Source organism: Primulina eburnea, chromosome 4 (genome assembly GCF_022965805.1).
Source record: "Primulina eburnea isolate SZY01 chromosome 4, ASM2296580v1, whole genome shotgun sequence".
Classification (NCBI taxonomy): Eukaryota; Viridiplantae; Streptophyta; class Magnoliopsida; order Lamiales; family Gesneriaceae; genus Primulina; species Primulina eburnea.
Window position 1 is genome coordinate 41,737,856 of NC_133104.1, and position 23,093 is coordinate 41,760,948.

At 37.0% G+C, this 23,093-nt stretch overlaps 5 protein-coding genes across 6 annotated transcripts; 3 read left to right on the plus strand and 2 right to left on the minus strand.

Moving 5' to 3' along the window:
- Positions 1 to 1,987: 1,987 nt before the first annotated feature.
- Positions 1,988 to 3,441, plus strand: LOC140829077 (GLABROUS1 enhancer-binding protein-like). The gene has a single exon (XM_073192055.1). It carries the CDS (start codon positions 2,077 to 2,079, stop codon positions 3,262 to 3,264), a length of 1,188 nt encoding a protein of 395 aa, XP_073048156.1. The 5' UTR covers positions 1,988 to 2,076; the 3' UTR covers positions 3,265 to 3,441.
- A 193-nt stretch (positions 3,442 to 3,634) lies between these two features.
- On the plus strand, positions 3,635 to 8,039 carry LOC140829076 (uncharacterized). Of its 2 annotated transcripts, XM_073192053.1 has the most exons (3): positions 3,635 to 5,185; positions 5,869 to 6,504; positions 7,047 to 8,039. In XM_073192053.1, exons 2-3 carry the CDS (start codon positions 5,883 to 5,885, stop codon positions 7,682 to 7,684), a joined length of 1,260 nt encoding a protein of 419 aa, XP_073048154.1. In that variant the 5' UTR covers positions 3,635 to 5,185; positions 5,869 to 5,882; the 3' UTR covers positions 7,685 to 8,039. The 2 variants fall into 2 exon arrangements, with proteins under 2 accessions (XP_073048154.1, XP_073048153.1); XM_073192052.1 differs by lacking the exon at positions 3,635 to 5,185 and having other exon boundaries at positions 5,233 to 6,504; positions 7,047 to 8,038.
- A 1,191-nt stretch (positions 8,040 to 9,230) lies between these two features.
- Positions 9,231 to 13,891, plus strand: LOC140829078 (uncharacterized). Its single transcript, XM_073192056.1, has 6 exons — positions 9,231 to 9,619; positions 10,037 to 11,099; positions 11,179 to 11,363; positions 12,595 to 12,631; positions 12,875 to 12,936; positions 13,064 to 13,891. Exons 1-6 carry the CDS (start codon positions 9,531 to 9,533, stop codon positions 13,503 to 13,505), a joined length of 1,878 nt encoding a protein of 625 aa, XP_073048157.1. The 5' UTR covers positions 9,231 to 9,530; the 3' UTR covers positions 13,506 to 13,891.
- A 2,095-nt stretch (positions 13,892 to 15,986) lies between these two features.
- Positions 15,987 to 17,680, minus strand: LOC140829081 (DAG protein, chloroplastic-like). The gene is made up of 5 exons (XM_073192058.1): positions 17,269 to 17,680; positions 16,866 to 16,963; positions 16,708 to 16,773; positions 16,435 to 16,618; positions 15,987 to 16,230 (listed from the first exon to the last, which is right to left on the minus strand). Exons 1-4 carry the CDS (start codon positions 17,601 to 17,603, stop codon positions 16,449 to 16,451), a joined length of 669 nt encoding a protein of 222 aa, XP_073048159.1. The 5' UTR covers positions 17,604 to 17,680; the 3' UTR covers positions 15,987 to 16,230; positions 16,435 to 16,448.
- Positions 17,681 to 19,048: 1,368 nt separating this feature from the next.
- LOC140829079 (G-type lectin S-receptor-like serine/threonine-protein kinase At1g11300) lies at positions 19,049 to 22,405 on the minus strand. The gene is made up of 7 exons (XM_073192057.1): positions 21,010 to 22,405; positions 20,697 to 20,804; positions 20,406 to 20,611; positions 20,117 to 20,327; positions 19,789 to 20,026; positions 19,530 to 19,680; positions 19,049 to 19,439 (listed from the first exon to the last, which is right to left on the minus strand). Exons 1-7 carry the CDS (start codon positions 22,298 to 22,300, stop codon positions 19,131 to 19,133), a joined length of 2,514 nt encoding a protein of 837 aa, XP_073048158.1. The 5' UTR covers positions 22,301 to 22,405; the 3' UTR covers positions 19,049 to 19,130.
- Between the last annotated feature and the right edge of the window lie 688 nt (positions 22,406 to 23,093).

Consider the following 23,093-nt stretch of genomic DNA (forward strand, 5'->3'; position numbering starts at 1 on the left):
ACGAATATCAATAAGATATGCGTCTATATGTTCTATTTTGGATTAAAATTTGTTCCGCTTAGCTTTATTTCAACATTTATGTGTTACAAAATTAAAACATTTATTTTAATATCGTCTATAAATTTGATATTTTCTAATATAATGTTTAAACATTGTGAGAGCCCAATAACTATTTTGGACCCAATCCATTTCTATTTAATTATTTAAACCCATTTGATAAAAGAAGCAACAAATCGCTCAAATCCAGAATGGAAGCTTTTTCCCTTCCTTGCACCCTGTCACATTTCCCTTATGTTTTCTATTGTCCTCGCGTAGAGACTTCAGCCACCGAAAGAGTAGCACATCCCAACAACCGTCTTTCTCCAGTCTATTAATTTTTTCCCCGCCATGAATCAGAAGGTGATGAGCTCGATTGACTTGTTTTTCAGCTCCTATGCGCGTAGACTTTGATCCGGTTTTAAGTAAGGTTTTGGCTTCGATTCTTGGTTGTTCTTAGTGGATTAGTTTATATAAGTGAAGTATTAAGTTCCCCCCCACCCCCCCATTTTTCCATCTTGTTTTCTGACCGTGAATAGTAATTCCGGTGACTTTTCCGACGAGCCACATCCACGAGATCACCATTGTGCATTTATGCCTTGATTCTTGAGGTATTAAGCTTGAAATTTCAGATTCTAAACGAGTTTTATAGGGTGACCGAAATTTAAATTTTAACCAAGCCGATTTATTGTTTTAGTCGGTTAGAATACAGTATATTGAAATATATAGTGAATTTATATTGTAGGTTATATAGTTGGGCGAGTTAATCAGAAAGTCCTTAAGAAATTACTGTTGTATTGTAAGTTATAGTTGATATATGCTCAAACCTATATTATTTTGACACTTATATTGGCGTGTAAGAATATTCAGTGAATGTTGTTTGCTATTACGTGCCTTGAATGCTTATTTTGATGCATTCATGCATAAATTATATTGGCATCACATATTGAGCCTTGACTTCTTTGACGACAATTTATATTGATTCTGTTGAGATATATTGAGTCATCAGAGTGACGAGTGAGTTAGGATTAGCCACATTCCGAGATGACAGCTAGAGATGAGCGACTTAGCTACTTGCATTCCCGATGCTACGTGCATGTACGAGTGGCGATTTGATGTTGCATTTCTGGCATGGGTGGCCACTGTTACTGCTGATGATGTTATTCGTTTGGAGTCCGTTTGATATCCGTTATTCCATTGTTATAATTCATGCATCACATATCATTGCATTTATTACATGTCTTTTATATACGTCGTAATTTTACTGGTTTGTCGTACTGAGGTCTGACCCTGTTTTCTTTTTATGTTGTGATTGTTTTTGATGCCATAACATGTCATTTCAGGAGATTTGATGAATCTTGTCGAACGTCAGTGAGTGATACCCAATAGTCAGTTGGTTTGTGTCAGGGTTCCCAGATATCTATATATTATGCTGGTTTGATACATTTGCCAGGGAGATGCCTTGTGTAGCTGTATGATAATGTTTTTCTGTTGTTTTGGATTTTATTTATGCTATGTTGTGTCTAGTCCTGTTTAGTGTGACTGTATGATATTGATTGGTTGATTATGAACTTGATGTTATTTTCGAACATATATTGATGTTGTGATGTTTTGAAATTTTTGGGATGTCATACTTATGGAGAGGTCGTATCGAAATTTCTGGAGGTCCAAATGAATATTTTAAACTCTTTTTCGATGTTTACACCAATTAATCCTTGTTGTTTGATAATTATATTTTAATTAAGAACATGAGCCCTCCCTCACAAACACACAATTTAAATATTTGATTTAATTATTCTACATTACTTATTTTAAAATAATTATTCTTAACTATTATAAAATATTTAACATTAGGTAATCACAATTAATTTTTTAATTATAATGTTGCATAATTTTATAAAAAATAATCAAATTTTTTTTTTGGGTAGTACTTGCAATTTGCATCATTCGCCCACAGCCGAGTGTCTTCTCAACTCTCCTCGTTCTACTCTGTTATAAACCCTAGGTCCTAATAACTGCCCCATTCTCTCTCTCGGAATAATGGCCAAAAATCGGGAGCCCGAGAAACCCGTCGAGTCCGAAACTGAATCCGGCAAGGAAGGAGATGAAGCTTCGTCTGAAGAAGTTGGGTCCTCCGACTCCGACTCCGACTCCGAACCTGAAGACGGCAAGTCTCAATTTCTCAAGAAGCCCTTGCCAGTGCCTGCTGTACCCAAGAAACCCCAACCTCTGGCCACTTCAAATCCCCAGCAGCCTGAATCTTCGTCTGACGAGGAAGAATCCGGATACGAATCGGACTCCGAGGGACGGAACCGCGAAGGCAAACCTCTCGCTTCCAAACCCATGGATAGCCCGCAGAAACCTGAGGCCGTTGGAAAGCTGAGATCTAAACCCAACGCCTCAGGTTCCTCCACTACTGCCAAATCCACCGGCGCGAAACGTCCTGCGGAAGGGAAAGAGATGGAGGCGAAGGAAAGTAAGAGGTCTAAGAAAAAACCAGAACCCCAATCTGAGAGTTTGGTTAAGAAATCCGCTTTCACTGGTGATGAGTCAAAGAAACTACTTTTTCAGAGGTTGTGGAGCGAGGATGACGAGATTGCGATTCTTGAAGGTATGGCTGAATATGCGGAGAAGAAGAGGTCCGATCCGCTTGGTGATTTGAATGCTTTTCACGATTTCATTAAGAAAAATCTGCATGTAGACGTGACTAGAGTTCAGTTACAGGACAAAATCAGGAGGCTGAAAAAGAAGTACGAGAATAACAAGAGAAAAGAGAAAGAAGGTAAAGATAAGACCTTCCCAAAGCCGCACGAGCAAAAAGCTTACGAATTGTCAAAGATTGTATGGGGAAGTGAGAAGGGCAAAGAAACTGTAGTCGAAAAAGTAGTGGGGAGTCCAATGGCGAATGGGGGTGCTGCAAGAAAGAATTCGAGCGGAAAAGTTAACGTTGTTGAATATGGGCATTCCAAGGAAGTGAAGAATTTGGAGAATGCCGATTGTGAATTGACCATTTTGGGATCGAAGAGATTGATTTCCAATAGTGAGACTGTAGAGGAGAGGATTTTGAGGGCTGGGGCAGAATTTTTTGAGGGAGACGAAAAACTGGAAGGTGCAAGAGAGTGGAGAAAGCAGAGACAAGAGGAGGTGGAGCTCCATCTGAAGAAGCTGAACTTGTTGCGTGCACAGACGAAGCTCGTGTTGGATGTTTTGAAGTCTACCTATCCTTGAAACTTTGAAGTTGTAAATGACGTACTGGTTGATCTCTGAGTTGTCTTAGTAGTAATATTGTGAGGCTAAGGGTGGAATCCGTCTTTAGCTTTCTAGTTTATCATCGTAAGTGTTTTATATCCTGTTAACTGTTATGTGAATCTGCAGACTATTCTATTTAACCAATAAGCTTTTTAATTTGTGTTTAAGAACTTTCAAGTGTTTTATGCTATTTTTGGTCGGTTTGGTTTTATTTGATTTTTTTTATTTTGGTGGTTTCCAGTTTATACTTACGTTCGTGGTAGTTCCATTCTGATAATTTTACTGTTGTCGGCCTTGGGTATCTGTTTTTCAATGTGTGCATTATTTCACTTACTCTAAGCCTTCAAAATTACTCTTCTCTAACCAGATGAGCCAACGTAAACAATTTACCTATCTCATGATACATCCGGATTCAAAGCTTGTATAGGTCAGCCATCCTGTTGGTCCACTAGGTCTCTTAGTTTAACTACGGTGGTGAAAGCATTTCCGAGAATCGAACCAAATGGTTTGGGGCAATTGGACTTTTGTGCAAGTGAAACTGAGAGCGAATATTTGAATGTTCTGTGGAGAAATAGGGCTGAGCCTAGTGAAGTTTTCTTCCTTCATTTTTTGTGCTTTACATTTTTAATGTCACACTATCAGTTGCTGGTAAGAAAACACTGAACCAGTTATTAAAGAGGTGTGGACAAATGCAATTTCAACTGAAATGTGGATGATGGAGCTACCCTTTTTCGATAATAATGTTGGTTATACCGGGTAGAGAGCCAATCTAGTGTGCTTGACTGAAAATGCATCAACACGATATCTATCCTTGTACGCCATGATTATGATCCATAAATAGTTTCCTGCTTTTATGTATGGGTGTTAGGCATAGTCTGATGTTTGAGGAAATACTTGCTGTATAATTATTGAATGCTTAATTCTTTCGAGGATTATCAAAACTGGAGCTGCAGTTCATGTCATTTTTTTCTGTTTCTCACGATAAATTTAATGAAAAATTGTGGGTGAGGTTCACAGTTTTATTTCCCCCCCTCTCAATAACCTCATTGCGATTATCTTTTTAGCTTTTAAAATTTCTGCCTGGCACTTGTTATTGCAATCTTTGATTATTTCTGCTTCAGCTTCATTTTTCCTAGAAGCAGGATGCTATCTAGTTTGTATTGTATATGGGAATGCATAAAAATATGATCTTTCCCTGTAGATCATAGCATTTATTCCCCCTAATGACATAAAGCTTATAAAAAATGGGAGTGTAATTGATTAAAAGGTCAAATGCAGATTGTTGATGGATTCGACCAAGTTAGCATTTCAAATTTCAATCCACCCTTTTATTGTTAATAATGACATATATATTATAGTTAGATGTCGTTTGTTATCTTTCACCGGTATCTGTTTCGTTTTTTTGTTATATCACACGCACACATGTGCACACACCAGCTTTCCTGACTTGTATATCAAGTATAATCGCATCTGCCGGGGTACATGGTTAAATTAGCTTGAGGTACAAATTTTACATTTCCGGAACAAATTGTTTTATGTTTGTGCTAACAATATTCAAAATTTGTTCAAGGTAAGGCAAAGATTGCCAATATCCGTAGTGTTCGGTTTCTTTTCTCATTTATCTAACAGCTATGCAGGAAGCACAAAATATGCTCCTAGGGAAGGCGGCCAATGCTAGGATATACCTCAGGTTTTGTTGGCTTTGTCTTTAACATCAACTCCGGTGATAGGAGTCAATGCAACACCCAATATCGAGGAGTCGAGTCAGAATAGATTGGCCTACTCCAATCGAAAAAATTCGAGTCATTATCCCATTTCAAATAAAATTCAGGATATAACCCTGCTGCACCTTTTTGACTCAGCAACATGGCTCAGTTCCTGCAAACGACAACTTTCAAATGTATGTAGAATTTGGAAAAAATTACATAAAATTTTCTTAAAAAATATATCTAGTCTTTCCACTTCGTTGCCACTCACATTTTCTTAGACCCATCAAACAAGTCTACAATCTTGACATCAGAAAGACAACCGTCAGAGAGACCAACGAACAACAGTGTCCGTAGATACATTATAGAAAAACTTTTGATTTTGTTTAGCAGTAATAAATGGGCAGGAATCTGAACTGGGACATGTGGCTATAATGCCTTACATGGAGTGTGGCAGATATAAAGGCTTGAAGCAGTTGAATGTCATATTAATGAATGTATCTAACATTTTTATGCCTTGTATTGATAACATCTACATTAATGCCAGGATTTCACAATTTTTAAATAAAATACAGAAGAATTAGAAAGAAACAAAAATTCTGAAGCAAACTATCAGAAACTAATTGTCTGCTTTGATAGTGTTGGGTATGGCCTTTTTTCCCGGTGGTCTCTCTCTGTTAACTATCATGTCTACTAAAAGAAAACAGTGTCTATTATTCAATTTAATGAATTAGTTGCGAAGGGGACCATGTATGGTTTGGCCAATCCTTTTCTGTTTCAATATCAATTACCAGTAATGTATTCTTCAATTGGTAATTTTTCACCGAATAAGAAGAAACCAAAAAAGCTGATTCTTGAAATTCTGTATTTTTGACAGAGAGCAAAGTGAGGATGCCTGCTGTTTGGTTTGCTGTAAAGAGGTCTCTGCGCTGCAAATCAGAGCCCAAAAACGTACATGATCCAGAGGGTAATGGAAGTCAAAATCTGCGCAAGATTGTGACCAAGAAAAACCGTGTCAACCGTTCGGGTTGTTCCAGGTCTATTGCAAATCTAAAAGATATGGTGATTCATGGAAGCAAGAGGCATACAGAAAAGCCAACAGTGTGCAGCCCAAGATCCATCGGCAGCAGTGAACTCCTGAATCCGATAACTCATGAAGTTGTGCACAATAATTCAACTTGTGAACTCAAGATTACTAATACGGGTTACGATTTTCAAGGACAGAGTGGTGGTGGTGTTGCCGATGATGTTTCGGATTTTGTTGGAATAGTGAAGCCTGGAACTCCGGGCCCTGTACGGGTGCACCACGGCTCGGGAAGGAAGCCAGGTGGCTTCAGTATCCCAGTCAGGAGGACATCTAGTAGCCTTTCCACGAGGGGTTCTGGATTCGGTGCAGTTGTCACAAGGCCAAGATGTTCTTTAGGGGGAGATTTTCAATTATTCTGTCATAAATGTGGTGAACAATTTGTCAAGTGGGAAGCTGTGGAGGAGCATCACCTCTCTAAACATGTCGGTAAGATGTTAAGATTTGATTTTTAGCCGTAAGTTTTCGTTAATTTTCAAGTTTTTTCTGCGTATTCTTATTTATATTTTGATACTAAAGGTTCATCGCTTTAGCCTTGCGTATGAAGTACTTGTTTTTTTTTAATGCAATTTTTACATGTTTCGTCATCAACGTAGATATTAACTAAGCTATTATGGTATTTGGTGGCTTTCTCTTCGCGTTTCACCATCCATCATAATAGCACTAGCATGCAAAAGTTTGACACAATCGAACCAACCAGCTAGGCCGGATTAGTTTGGTAATTTGGTTTCTTTATTTCGGTAAATCAGCTGGAACTACTAAAAGTATCAGTTAGTTCGATTCGACTTCAGTTAATGAACATGAACTTTTTCATGCATGTAATTTTTCGGTTTGATCAATGATGGATCCGTCGCCTCTAGTGATAGTGGCTTTTCAGTGCCCGGTGCTTGTCTCAATTGAATTATGTAGGCACCATCTCAATTCCAGCTTCCCACTAGACAACTTAATTTCTTTGAACATTTCTGTTTTAGTTACTGAACTAGTTCAAGGAGACTCCTCAAGAAAAATTGTGGAAATAATCTGTGGAGGCAGCTGCAACAAGCCGGAAAAGTCCTCCAGAGGCATCGAAAGAATCTTGAAAGTCCACAACATGCAGAATGCAATAGCACAGTTCGAGGAATACCGCGAGCTGGTGAAAATCAAAGCCAACAAATTACCTAAGAAGCATCCACGCTGCATGGCTGATGGAAATGAGCTTCTACGATTCCATGGCTCCACCCTCGAATGCTCATTAGGCATGAAAGGTGCCTCCGCTCTCTGCTCATCAGACACATGCATTGTATGCCAGATTTTGAGACACGGGTTTTCGACCAAGAAAAAATCAAGGAGTAACAGCATTGGTGTATTCACATCCTCGACCAGCAGTCGAGCATTCCAATCAATCCAAATCGACGAAGAAAGCGTCCCATCCATCAAGAAAGCGCTTATAGTGTGCAGAGTCATAGCAGGAAGAGTGCACAGGCCTCTGGAAAATGTAGAAGAGATTGCAGGCCAATCAGGTTTTGATTCGTTGGCTGGAAAAGTAGGGCTTCACTCGAATATTGAAGAACTCTATTTGCTCAGCCCCAGAGCTCTGCTTCCTTGCTTTGTGGTGATTTACAAGCATTAGAGGCGATATAGGGAATGAACAGAAACACTCACTCCACAGATGAATCCGCTGCTGCATTATTACATCATACGATCCTTAGAGTTCGGTAACATAAATTCTTTTAATCTTCTCCTGGATTATGTGTAGATTTTTTTAACTTTGTTACCATACATTTTTACCACATTTGAAACCTCAGGTTCGCAACTCTCTTCTTTTTTTTTTCGCCTAAAAAAAGGGTGCAAAGGTTGTGATAAATTTAGAACCACAAGTAGTTAATATGTTTGTGTTTTATTTAATTATGCTAACAATATTAGTCAAGTTTCTGGTATCTTCCTTCCTTGCAAGCAGTATCGGTTCCCTTTGTACCTGAATTGTGAGGTGTCTCAATGGTAAACCTTAACGCAAATGGCAACTAATTTCATTAAATAGTCCTAAAGTGGTGTATTATCATCAGATCAAAGGGAGAGAATTTATCCTGCAAATAAATGCTCGGATTTTCTTGCAGTTGCTTCATGAACCATTCCTCAGTGGCATTCAGGCCTTTCTCTTTCAGTAGAAGTTCTACGAATGATGATTCAGAATCTTTGATGATAATAATATGAAAACTTAGTCAATCACGTGTCTCACAAATAATCAGAAAGCATATTAGAAGTTGTCGTGTTCAAGTTCTCGAGCAATTGATAAATTTGAAAACTTAGCTTTTAAGATTGGGTGGATTAGTGTGAAACCAAACTTGTCATGGATTTAGATTAACCAAACTTAGTCTATTAAATATGTCGGAAAATATCAAAAATAAGGTATACATGCTGAAAAGTACCTCTCACTCAATCTAAAGGTGTGAATGAGTCCAGCTATCCGTGAGTATAAACTCGAATCGAGCTTGATTTAATTGAAATCGAGTTGAGTAGCTGAGTAGCTGGAGTATATTTTTTAGTTGAGATCGAAATTTTGTTCACAAGTCAAGATTGACCAAACAGGCACACTCCAAGAAGATTGGATCCCCCAACCGTAAATCATCCGACAGATCTTACATAGCCTTAATATCAGTAATCAAAGACAACACAAAATCCAATTCCAAAACTAAAGTGATAATGCTATAAAACATATCCTTGCTTACCTTATTGGCAAGGTTGTAGAACTCAAGATTAAAACAAATATATATAGAGTCTCGGTCCGTGTGCCCGAGCATTTGACCAAATCCAAAACCAAAATATTTTGTAACCAAAATTTCATGCCTTGAAGTATAATACACAACTTAATTTATATAATGTAAATAATTTGATTTATATAAATATTTGGCCACTATTTTATTTTTGAAAAAAAAAACTAAATATTTGCAAAATTTTGTAAAATAATTAAATATAATTAATTTGATAATTTTACCGCTCCTGTTAGTACTTTCGTCAATTGTTAAATAATCATGTTATAATAATAAAAAAATTAAATTGTAATTTAAAAACCTAAAATTATCTAAAATAATCGTTTTTCACTAACAAATAAATAAAAGAAAAAAAATAAAAAATTAACTAGGGCATCAAATTAATTTGTTATTAAAAATTTGTTTTCGGCAGAGTTCTCCCCCTTCTATCCATCCCTTCTCGCTATATTCTTTCCCCTTGCTCACACTTTTGTTCCTCTAATCGCCTCTTCTCAATCTTTCTTTCACTGGAACTCAATTTTTTAATTTTGGGTTTATACCAGTGGAAGTTAATTTTTCCTGATTGATTATCGAGAAATTGAGATTTACTCTTCTTGATATTGTTTATTTTCGGATCTGGTAACATTTTATTTAATTAATTGGCAAGGGATTTTTTTTCTAGATTTAAATTGATTGATTGATTGATTGGGAGGGAAAAGTAATAAGAGAATGTCGAAGAAGAAGGCAACGATGACTCTGAAAGATTTCCATGGTGGCTCCATACCTTCCGATCTACCTCTCCCCTCTGCACCTGGCGTGTGAGTCTTGATTTTTTATATTTATTTTCTATGCTAAGATGTGTTTGGACCTTGCGTTTGGGTTCTGACGCGATGCTCTGATAATGCCCATTTGTTTCTGATCGCTGCTTATGGTTACTTTTATTCAAGATCGATCCTTTGTGGTAGGTTTGCTGATCAATTTAATGGGATTCTTAATCAATATTATAAATTCCTGCATCAAGATTCTCGGATTATTTTGTGAACGAGGCTTTATTTACTTATTTTTTTGTTTGATAAAGATCTTGGATCTAGATCTATCTATTCACCTGAGATTTCTCACATGCTGGGTTCTCGATAATTTGAGCTAATATTTATGTAAATTATGCGTTATGTATGTTAAGTAGTTCTGAAGGTGAAAGTAATTTCTTGGATGTGATTTATTTATTTTCTCGACAGTATGGTTCGGCCTGCAGATCGTGGTGGATTTGATCGCCAGGCGCCATGGGGGAATTCTGTGGGAAGGTCAGCTGATCATAGGTTGCGTCCGGCATCTGCAGGCTCTGCAAGAAACCTTGATGACAAGAACCGATTTTTAAGTCACAGTGCACAGATTGGTCGCAATTTTGATGAGGATGAACGCAAGCCTCTGGATGGGGCGTCAGGTCCTCGTCGAACAATCAGTGACGTGAACATTCATGCTCAAGAAAGTGGTTTGGTAGAGCCTAAGATGGATAATTTATCTGGTATTAGAACTGGTAGTATGACTTCTTCAGTTCAAGTTTCACAATTTTCAAGTGATTTAATGGTTAGCTCTTATGCTGGGAGGCGGATTGAAGTGCTTAACGGGGGATTGGGCGTGCAAAATTTTACAGGTAGTGTGAGTGCTAGGTCTAATTATTCTAATGTGGCTGATAATGCTAGGAAGACAGTGGGTGGATCCAATGCTAATGCCTGGGGGTTAAGAAAGGAGACTATTGCTGGTAAAGAGCCTATATTTGTTGCATGGTCTGCTCCTGATGCAGAAACAAAGTTGGCTCATGCCAGTGCTCTCGAGAAGGTTTCATCCGGTAGGTGGAACTCAAAAGAACATATTCTTCATCAGAAAGATGTCCAAGTCCTTGGAAATCCAGAAACCAGAGCAGATTTGCTTCACAAAGCCAACGGTATGTACGGGAAAAATAACTACGATCAAATAAACGTGGCAAATTCTCCCGACTATGACGATATTACTCTGGCAATGCATGCTGAAAAGAGTCTGATTGTTGATGATGTGATTCATAGCGGTGTTAAAGAGATACCTCCTTATCAGGGGTTCAAGCCTACCACTCAAATGGAGTCACATGAGAGGAATCCGTCGCTTTATTCTAGTGGGATTCGTTCACTTCAAGCTAGTGGAAAATCAGGCGGTTCAGAGTTTCATTCATTCTTGCCTTCAGAATCGTCAGAGCGACCAAAACTCAAATTACTTCCGAGGTCCAAACCGATAGAGTATTTGGAACCACAGGTTGATTATAAGCAGGTAATGGTTTGAGGCCGCGTGTTTGAATTGTATCAGATGTATGTCAATATAGCACTGCAATAATCTTTTTCGAGTGCAGGGGATTCAGCAGCCAAGTTATGTTCAAGTGGGGGATGATCATGGAGTTAATGACACTAAATATTCTGTACAACGTGAGAATACTGAACTTATGGTTCTGGATCAAACTGTAGAGCGCTCCAAACTGAATTTGAAGCCACGATCACTACATCTCGAACCACTAGATGGGAAAAATGAAATAAAAAGGTACGTCAAGTTAAAAACATTATTTTTTAAGGGTTGTTTTTGTAAGTTTCTTGTCTTGTACCAACAGCATTAGTTTATAGACACCTCACCTACTAGAAGCATGGTGCGATGAAAGCGCATGTGTATGGTTGATGCGATAATCCTTATCGCAAGGCATAGCACGTGCCTTACTAGTGAGGACTGAGGAGCCTCTGAGGGATGATGTGGTAGAATTTTTTTTATTTGAAAAACATTTAATTACATATAACCAAACATAAACCTTGTAATGTCGTATGACAATGGAGCAACTAATCATTGGTATATTATTGTAAACAGGTAGTTATTGTTTTGCGTTGTATCTGAGTTACTATCCCTACATTTAAGAGGCGCTTAAAAAACGGCTTGAGCATTTAAATCCCACTAAGAATGATGCTAGATGGTTAAGGTGCATGTTTCATTGAAGGATTGGGCCTTGGCTAAATGGCCTGTGTTGAGGCATTTGGTTGGGACTTGTTGAGCTATGGACCTATGAGTAGGCCTTGTGGATTTTAGTAACTATGAGAAGACCTTTTATCTAGGTATCTGCTTGATTATAAGAAATCTCTTGTTGAAATGCAAATTGTTAAATATTCGAGTACATGAAGGACAATAATATGAGCCGACAGAAAGTGGAACCTACTGGCTCTTAGCACGGACGGCATAATGCACCTAACTTATACCCTTATGCTTCTTGACTTCACATGTGATTCTGCTTTTTGCCATAATGGGTTTAGTTTTGTTGTTGCCACCTGTAATGGGCTAATAATCTGTTTGTGGAACTACATCAGCTGGTATTTTTTTCCCTTTTTTTTTGTATTAATATTGAACCATAGTAACACTCAGAACCATCTGGTGCACATGATTAATAATGACCTCTCATTGTTGGCCTAGAGGCTTAATTTGTTAATGTGGGATTTTAAATAAGGGGTGAGCAGTTGGGTAGTAAAACTCAAAAAAAGTAAAATTTCAAGCGAACTTTTACAAGATATCATTCATCATATGATGCAACTATGTTTATTGCATATTGTCTGATGAGAGGTTTGTTTGTTGCATGGTTCAAGCTTTCCTTTTTAAGAATGAGTTTTGGTTTAAAAGGGAAGAAAGCCAAAAAAAAAGAAGAGCTGTTTTCCATTGCTTTCTTGTTACACTTTGGAAATTCATAAGAGAGATGTATTTCTGTTCCTAACCTGCTTACCTTTGTCATTGCTTGTAGAGGCACTGTCTTTGGAGGCGCTCGGCCACGAGAACTGGTAATATTTCTCTTTTCTATGTTGACCTGCAACTGTGCTTCACAGAGAATGTTCTGGCTCAAGTCACATAAATCTCTTTTTTCCCATTCTGTATCTTACCTCTACCTTTAAAATGTTCCGAATGCCTTGTCTTCTGATGCCGCTTAACGGACTGATGTTTTTATTTCTTAAGTTGTGTTTGTGGATTTGATCTTTTCTTTGGGCGCATTGTTCTCATCCTTATATACACTGATATGGTTTCAGATTTTGATGGAGCGTGGGATTGATGATGAAGCTATAAGCAGTCACGTGCAATCTCCGTCAAGGTATGGACTGAATTCTTTTTTCATTCTATTCTCAATCAAGTATGTGAAACAGCTTTACGCATGATTATGACAAGACCAATGATTATGACAAGACCATTGAACCATTTTTTCCTTGGAAATAATGAAGGGTCAAGCAAGTAGCTCCCATGGCTAATACATCCTTTTATGTCACTCATTATGGCGAAAAAGCAGAAAATGTGAAGCGCACTGATAGGCGAGATCATCCAAGTAGTGGTGAGAGAATTGATTCACAGATGAGGAACAAGCGAAACGAAATTCGAAAGAATAACAAAGATATTGAGAAGCACCGAAATCTGCAGCTGCAGGATAGACCTCCATCACCAGAGACTTGGCGGAAACCTGTGGAACAACCAAGGGCAGCCTCTCCCCCTCTTCGCTATGGTAAAGCAGCTTCTGCAGTTGAGCTTGCCCAGACCTTTTCAAGATCAGTTTCTGATCAATCCCTTGGTGATCGATTTTCTGGGTCCAAAGGTCTTCAGAGTCCTGGTCAGATTCCATTTTCTCGATTAACAGGTCCAACCCCAAGACCCCAGATAAATGGCTACTAAGTTACAGTGAGATTTGGAGACCTTTACGACAATGAGAAATCGTACATGCGCTGAGCATTTATAGGGCAAGCTGCATCCAATGCATATGGTATTGATATAAATTTGGTTGTTGAAATCTGGGTTCCCCCACCTCAATCAGGCAACAAGGACAAGCCCACCCAAAGAGGAATCGATGTAAAAAATTATAATTTTTAGTTTGAAAATGATTGTAAGATTATATTATTATTATTGCAGGCTTGGTTCTAATGAACTGAATGTATTGGTGGCAATTGTACCCTCACGGTTGCTCATTCAGCCAATTTGAAATCACCATGTCCAGCTCGACTTTGGGGTTAGTTTCAGCTCTTATTTCTTATGCGGTTGGCCACAGTTCTGGCTAAATCCTATTTCTCTTTTGTGGAAAATTAATATTCGTACTAAATGTTCCAACACTTATTGCATTTGCATGAATTCAATATGGCCCTCTCATCTCCATCCGTCCCTGATGGTAGAGGGCTATACGTGGTGCATATGTCAATCTCAACTTGCCGAATTCGAAATGCTTGTCGAGTCTTCACACACACCAAGGGTAAAACAAAAATTGAACGACACAGCTTAATTGTAGATCGAATTCATTTCATTTCACCTATTCAAATTTAACTAATTTGACTTCTAAATGCGTATCGATTTAGTTTTTATTATTTTTATTTGATGTAAATTTCTATGCGTCATGTATAAAAAGATTGGCAATGTTTAGTTAATGCTCATTTATTTCAAACACAGAAGGATTTTTCGAAAAAACCAGTGGAACCAAGTCTTTTTTTTAGATGATCATTAGTCTTTTTTCGGATAAGTTATATATATCCATTGATTCTGCCTTCATCAATCCTTCAAGCTTTAGGTCTGAGTAAATTTGTGATCCCAAAAACGACATTTTTCTATCAACATTTGGAATGTTTATCAATCATCAAATCATCAAATAAGTCAAGAAACAAGAAATCGAAAAAATATATATATTATATATTCAAAAAATATATACTTTTCTACAGACTCAAAATCATCTGTTAACATACACTGTATGGATTCATATATATTTCATTTATTGATGAATTCCCAATGTACATCAAATGGAGATGATAATATTTGTATATATTTATTTAAAGGACCAAAATAATAAAAACTAATTTTATTATATTCACGGCCTCCCGCACATTCTCAAACTTTTTATCATATTTTTATAAATTAAACTATAAAAGAAATGAATTAACTATATTCAAAAAAAGCAAATGACTGCATAAGTTCATGGAACGCTGGGGTCCTTACGTGTGTGTTTATATGAATGTGTCAGTGTGTGCTTTGAATTCGGGTACGTTGAATTCTTGTGTAGAAACAGAATAAGCAATTGCTGACTTTCTCAGAAGAAAGTGATGGATCATACTGCAGCAGCTTAGGCTCACTGCACTGGTAAACAGAACAACTTATTTCTGATGGATTCAGATACCCGCTATAATATTCATTATCAGAAGAATGATTTTCAACAGGCGAGTACTGGATCATTTTGGGCTAGGCGTAGCCATGTAAGTAGATACAGATGGTGTGATGAAATAATTATATTCACCAACGTTGGCCTCGTTGAAATCATACCAAGAAGAGGGCGAAAATGAGGCCTGAAATGGAGTTGGAACCATGTTGTATTCAGAAGACTGGTATGGAGTCGAATAGAAATCATCTGTTCCCGTCGTAGTAGTTATAAAAGGACATTAAGAATCAAAAGAAGACTTTAAGTAGATCTCTGAACATCAAAATTTGGAAGAGATTCATACCGATGGTAGTGCAGATTATTACAAAGAAAATGGAGGAGAATCGTAGTGGGAGAGATGAACTACTCACAACTGAAATGGTAGGATCACAGTTGGTAGATTATGTTTTAATTGTAGACACTTGCTTCTTAGTTTTCATCCACTTGTACTACATTTTAGAGAAGTAGACTCCAGAAAAACGTTTGGTACGTCCACCATAGAGAGTTTTACCAATGTAGACACTCTATGCTCGGTGGAGAGATCAGGGATCAGTTTGAGGACAAAGTAGGACAAAGTTCATGTGGCTCTCTTCCTTCAGTTTATTAATTCCAAAACAGTGAGGGCGACAATTGACCTTCGGCATTGTTTTTCTGAGGTCATTTGTATTCAACAAAGAGGGTATCACATGGCTTCAAGATCTGAATTTTTGCAATTTGTAGGGGGCAATACAGGTGAGCATACCCATTCTTTCCCCAGCCCTCAACTATAAATCTATCCTTTTTATCTTTCAATTATTGTTTTTGTATTGTGGTGACAAAATGCTCAATCCTTAAGTAACTTCTAATAAAAGTCAAGTCCCCCGTGCAATCATTAAGGGCCACAACTTTTATCATTTACCTGTTCACTTGCTTGATTTTGATAGGGTCCCAAAAAAAAAGGGTGATGTTTAGATGATGGTAATAAGAAAATAAGACAGCAAGACTAGAATGAGAAATGAGAGCAATACGATACCGATTCCAGATTACACGCACATTATCTCGTTGAATCCACAAGACACTATGAAACTACTCATGGTGACAAATAACTGCTACTAAAAGCCATGAATCAACCCGGATACAGGGGAGGATCATTAACCTTGAATCAACATCCCGGCATCAGAGACTTGAAAGCATTATTTGACATGCTAACATTTCATAAACAGAAAATCAACAAAACTGATATGCCACCTGCAAGCCAGCACAACAGTAAGGAAGCAAAATCACTGTAAACAACGAAGTATTACTAGCATGAACACGGATATAAATCAGAAGGAATTTCACGCTGCTGTTTGACATACGAAGCAATGAATGCCTTGTTATTTTACTTTCATCGTGAACCAGATATATTAAATTAGTAATTGATATAGCCGATTTCTGTAAAGAAACTTCAACCTAGTGATCACAAATCAAGAGGCGGATTCAGGAGTCGCTCCCTGTCTTGTTCTTCTTTGGTCAGAAGGGGGGCCATCTCTCTGCCTGACATATGCCTTGCTCTTGTATTTGGAACTTCTAGCTTGCTTTGGTTGATAAGTTGGATACTGACATGGAATTATCTCTCCATTGATGTACTTATCACCTACAATCAAGGAAAAAAGAATATAAACTATTAAATACAATCGTTTCCAATTTAGACGTCGAACATAATAACGCTCATAAACAGCAAACCTCCATAATCCTTGTTTTTAACATCTATATAAGAATCTGGCAGGACCCATAAAACACCAGGCAAACCTACAAAAAAGAAAACTCTGAAAAGATGAAACTGAGATTGCTATGAATGGGAAAGAAGGAAAAAGTCAGACTTACAGTAGCAAAAGACATACCCTTAAATTTCTCGGATGTTTCTTCAGATACAGTGCATTGAAATCCAGTGTATGTAGTGGTACTAAATGCATACATGTTCTTCTTGGCTTCTTCCATGCTATCAAAATTCGAAATCAAGGTGAGACAATTGACATTGCTAATATATGAAGCCTTTTGTAATTTAAAAGTGTCATATTCAGCAAGGCTTCAAAAGAGATGGTCAAATTATCTATCCACGAGGGAAAGAAAAAGGACCGCCAGGAAAACAAATTGGTTATCAAGAAATAAGTAAACTTCTTTCGAAACACCAAATGACTTTATCGAGCAGAGTTCAGGTGGAACAAATTACAGACATCTATCCTTCACAATTGTCAGCAAAAGCACCATGAAGTTAAAAATCGAAAGCAAACAAGACGATGATACCTCCCAAGAACCGTAGCAAGAGTATCGAGGTAAGTTTCAATCATTTGCTCTCTGGTGGGAGTAGGGTCTTTGGGAAACTCCAAGACAATGAGCCAATGATTATAGTCGCAGCCCGGTAACATAATCGTCTCCCTTTCCGCATTACTGCTGCTTCGCCTGGAAGAGTATTCGCCATCAGCAAGTGCTCTTAAAGCGGGAAAATAAGCGGTTCTTGACGTTATCCGAGTAGACGAGAGGAATGATACAGATGTAGAAGGAAGTGGACAAAGAGAGGTTCGGGTTTTGGGGAACTGATCTGGAGTTTTAGGGAGTACACCTAGGCTTAGAGTCGCCATAGCCGATCTGCCCGAGGAAGATGATAAGCTAAGCTTTGCTAGAAGATTTTTTTTCCCCGAAGAATCGATTTTGATAAATCCGAGATATTTATTTACAGTTGTTTCAACTGTATAGTTATTTTTGTATCAATTTTGTTTTTAATTTAATAGAGTTACATATGATGTTGGTAACATACTATCGAGGAACACAAAAATTAACGTGAGATGATAACACATATCGGATTTTATAATGTTAATATCGATAGAATTGATCCATCTCATAGATAAAAATTCGTGATGTTGATAACGTACTTTCGAGGAAGACAAAAATTAATGTGAGATGATATCACAGAACGAATTTTATAATATGAAATTCATCTAATAAATAAAAATTCGTGAAATAATTTCTCAAAATACCTACTGCACATAGAATGAGATCCTCCACGTTTTTATTGTACCGTTTGAAGTTATCAAGGAAAGATTTCATCTTTGGTAAAAAAAAGATACATTTATCAGTTACTATTATATATTCATAAAAAAACTGAATAAAACTCACTGCAAATAAAAGAAAATAAGCCATTATTACTGATTTCCATATGAATTCCTTCAAGAGATGGTGGAGTACTTTCAAGAAAGATTGGATTTTTTTTGGCGCATTAGAGAATGAAATGGGGATATAGGAAGAAAATTTTCGGGGGAGACTCGCATCCTTGGCATCTATCTCCAATCGCCTCGTTTATGAATGGGATTAGCACACGTGCAGGTTCTTCTCATTCCATCCCCATGTCTATTTTTACGTGAAATTTTGTGATTTTTTTCTTTGTTCTTTGTCATTGTACTTATCGGATGAATCCTATTTTTTTGAAATAATATAGTTAATGGGTTCTCAGAAAGAAGATTTATGCATCTTCTTCAATGTATCGAAGAGATATGCTCTGCCTATGACGTGTTTGATAAAATGCCTGCAGATTAATACTGGGTTAGTTTTTGGAGTTGTTGGTTCATGACCCGCTAGTATGTACCAATATTTTATTGCATTGAAGACGCATTGGTTGGTTTCTTGTTTTTATGCCGTTTAATATACTGAAACGTTTCTAAATAATTAGTTCCAATATATTTATATTAATGAATTCATTTTTAGATTTAATTTTTTCGTGTGCTATTATTAATCTCTTTCAATATAATTGGCAATGTTAAATTAATTCATGTCATGTCCAACCTTGTCTCATTTAGACTTCATTTGAAAAAGTTGAGAATTTGTCTAATTTAAAATGAATGAGCGTAATTTTCAACAATAATATAATAATTAATTTTGTTATTAATGTAATTAATTACCATGCATTGGTTGGTTTTCTGTTTCCCATTTGCATGTAGATAAAATTAGATAGAATAAATAAATGCGAAAAAACATTTTTTCCTTGTTTTTTTATTAGTTTATAATTTTAAATTAGCTAAAAAAATGGATATAGACATGGATCTAACATAATACATGAGTGTCTCATTGTCATGTTAAAACTGTACGTACATTTCATTTTGATGCCGTCTGATTTATAAAGACGGAGTTGTCAAAGTGAGAGTGAGTTTCTTCGAAGATTTCTTTATCGGAATATCAGATGATTCTGTTTCTTGAGGCCTATGATTCGCTGTAAATGCGGGTTGCCTGGGGCGAGGGAGCACTGCAATCTCATTACTTAGCATCGACAGAACAGTTGAAATACTGGGTCGATCTTTAGCTTTTTCTTGGACACATAACAGACCTACTTGTACATATCTCATTATCTGCATTTGCAGTGCTGGATTAAATACTGCTGGGTCTATTAAACATGATATATCTCCTTCACGCCATTGCTTCCATGCCTGAAAACATCCACAGGGTTAGATCTTGAAACAAAGAAGACTGAACCACGTATTCGACGATAATCGCATTTTTTTCCCCTCATAACTTACAAATGCTATTAGGTTAAATTCTTGGTCTTCCAGATGAAAACTACTGTTTTCCTTTCCACTCACAATCTCTAATAACAGGACCCCAAAACTGTATACATCTGTTTTTTCTGAGAATCTTCCTTGTGATACATATTCAGGGGCCATGTAGCCACTGCAAACCACGAATCCCATATAAGGCAATAGAGTAAGAATTTTGTGGCAAAAAGTAAGAATTTTGTGGCAAAAAGTCTACTTGTGAAACAAATTTAAATCTTCTCACTATGTTCCGACAACTCTTGTCGTGTTTGCTTGAAGGTCTTTGCCTCCAAGAGTCCTTGCAGTACCAAAATCTGAAATTTTCGGGTTCAGCTCTTCATCCAACAAGATATTACCAGCCTTCAGATCTCTATGAATGATTCTTAACCTCGAGTCTCTGTGAAGGTAAATAATGCCTCGACAAATCCCCTCAATAATGATAACACGACGTTCCCAATCAAGAAGTGCTTGCTTATGCAAATCTGAAAAGGCTTATCCCTCAGTTTTATGAAAAATCATTTGTGATGAAAAAGATCTTTAGAGAAACTTTAAATTGACCTTGATTTACTAACCAAAGATATAACCATCCAAGCTTCCATTGGGCATGTATTCATATACCAGCATTTTTTCTTCACATTCCACACAGCAACCAAGAATTCTAACAAGATTTCGGTGCTGGAGCTTAGATATCACCTCAACCTCAGTCACAAACTCCTCCAACCCCTGATTTGAGGATCTCACAAGCCTTTTGATGGCAACCTCTTGCCCACTTGGTAACTTCCCCTGCACATGGCTATCAAAACAATTTGAGAGCGTCATAAAGCTGAGAAATCAGAAGACTTAAGTATAGGTAGCTGATACTTTGTAAACTGGACCAAATCCGCCCTGTCCAAGCTTATTGATTGAGTGAAAGTGGTCCGTTGCTGTTGAGAGCACCTTAAATTTGAATAATGTCAAATTTTCCAATCTTATTCCAAGCACATCACATCTGAGCATGCTTCCATCTGAATATCCTTCATTTGCTTCCACATTGCTCGATATTAACAGCCCATGATTCCGCTTACTTCCTGCTGAGAAAATTTTTAGAACGACAAGAACAAGCACAACATATTACCATTTAGCGTTTCAATTTTTGGAAAAAGGAATCATTACCTGTATACTTAAACAGTCTCTTGCACAGAAAGTACGTGCACACAAGAACAGTAATGAATCCTATAACCGCTATAGCTGCAATAATTGGCTTCATATCTTTCTTGTGGCCTGCCAATTTTGGCAAGAGACAAAGATAAAATCTTTGGTTTGTCTTTGGGTTCAAGGACAAATCCTATGAGCTCTAGATTTCATAAAAGAACAAAAATGTGGGTTTCAAGACTAATAATGACCATATTTTCAAGCAGATATATCATATTCTTGATTAGCAACAGGGACAGAGAAGAAATTCTGGGAAAATTGCAAAATGCTATACCTAGCTCTGAATTTGCCAAGCGGATGTATAGATCTGTATCACCACTGGGGAGATTCTGCATATCAATTAAGCTTCCAGTCCACCGCAAACAGCCAATACCAGAAACAAACGCATAAGCTATGCATGAGCAATCATTCGAGCACTGGTTTCTACAGTCCTCTTCCGAAGCCGAAAAGGACTTAAAATTTCCGGGTAATTTCACAGTCTTCAGCATCAGAAACCCATCTTCCTTTCCCATGTCACCGATGGAACTGTTCTTCTCGCACTGAAGGGGAGTTTTTCTTGTGCAGCCACTAGTCCAATTAGCTGCATTCCATTCCCCGTGGCTTTTTGGCTCAAATCCCCGCAAACAAGAGCACATTGGAGTGCGCCGAACATCACAGATTCCAAAAGGCCCGCACTTTCCATAGAGATCACATTGGGTATCTATAGACGACCATATAACCGCCCAATCTCGGTAACCGTTGGCCCACGCCTTTTGTTGTAAAACCCCTGATGCGTTCAAAGCAAAATACATTAAAATAGACACATTTGTATAGGAGAAGGTAAGATAAGCACTTTCAGGATTATGATTGACAACGTCAATTTCATTCTGATAATAGGCATCTGCCCCAGGTATTCCGGTAAAGATACGGCCATTCCATGGACCACTGCGCCAAAAAGGATACGGTCCATTCCAGACAAATAACTGTGGAATCTCTAGAGGTTCCACGGTAGAGGTAAATCTTCCAAGTGCTGGATCAGAAGGACTTCTCCATGATGTCAGCACAATCTTCTCATTCATACTTGAATCAGTCGAGAATTTCATTTTCGGTAGCCAAGAATCTGAAGCATGTTCAAAACTCTGCCACTTGACTCCAAGGTTCAAACTATCTTGTAAAACCAGATTCCCTGTGTCCAAGAGCTGGGCACTCGAATTTGCAACAGGACTTGAAGCATTAGATGACCAAACTATATCCTTTTCTTCGTCTAAGATCACAAGATTTCCATCTCCCGAAATCTGTACCGAACCATTCGGATTATTCAGAGGATTGTCTCTGTTGGCTACCCATATCACAGTCATCACTGGGATATTGTACATTATTCCAACATATCTGTAACTACTATTTGATGGGCTGAAAAAACCAAGTTTGAATTTCCCCCCGCTGGAGACCAAAGTCTCCCAGTCTCGAAGGGATTTATTGAACCTTAACGTGTCTTCTGCAGCAGTAAATCCTAGTAAGAAACATGAACATAAAAGAGCAAAAACTCTAAGCCTATAATTTGTGCTTGTTTCTTTGTCTGAACCCATGAATCAAATCAATTATTTTTGCTGCTAGGAAATTGGTATGTTAAATGGTCAATTTTCCCAAAATCTTCTTACACAAAGTCTAATTTGGCTGCTGAAGCCACCATATTTGAATATCATTTAGTTAAGAAATATTAATCTGGCGGTTCAAATACGACACACACAAACACACACATACACACATTAATGTTGGATAATTATTAAATAATAGTAAAAGATACATATGTATTATACGTGTTATTATTATTTTGATCAAATAATATTAAAAATTAACATGATATTATTTTCAATTTAAAAGAGTTGTTTGATTTAAAAAATAAGTTTTGTTTATATTTTTATGTAAAATATAGAATGACTTGATGATGTTTTTAGTAGAATAAGAAGAATAATTATAAAATTAAATTTTTTGATATCATATAAAATAATTACTACAAAGATCTCATTAAATATAGTATATATTTCTTGAAATGGACAACAAATCCCTGAAATTAAATAATCTTGCCCATGACGCTACTTGATTTGAGGCGACGGTTTGTAAGTTGAGTCGATATGAATCTCAAAACACGGAACGCACACTTTATAATTCATGCATTTAACTGTACATGAGACAGATATTTATGAATCGTTCAAAAAAAAATAAATTTTAAATTTTTTTATAAAGATTTTTAAAAATAATTTTAAAAATAAATATTTGTTTGAACAACTATTTAATAAAAAAAAATTCGTAATAAAAAATGTATCATACAACTGTTTTAGAAAAACATTGTTATAGTTTAAAATAATATAGAAAATTTAG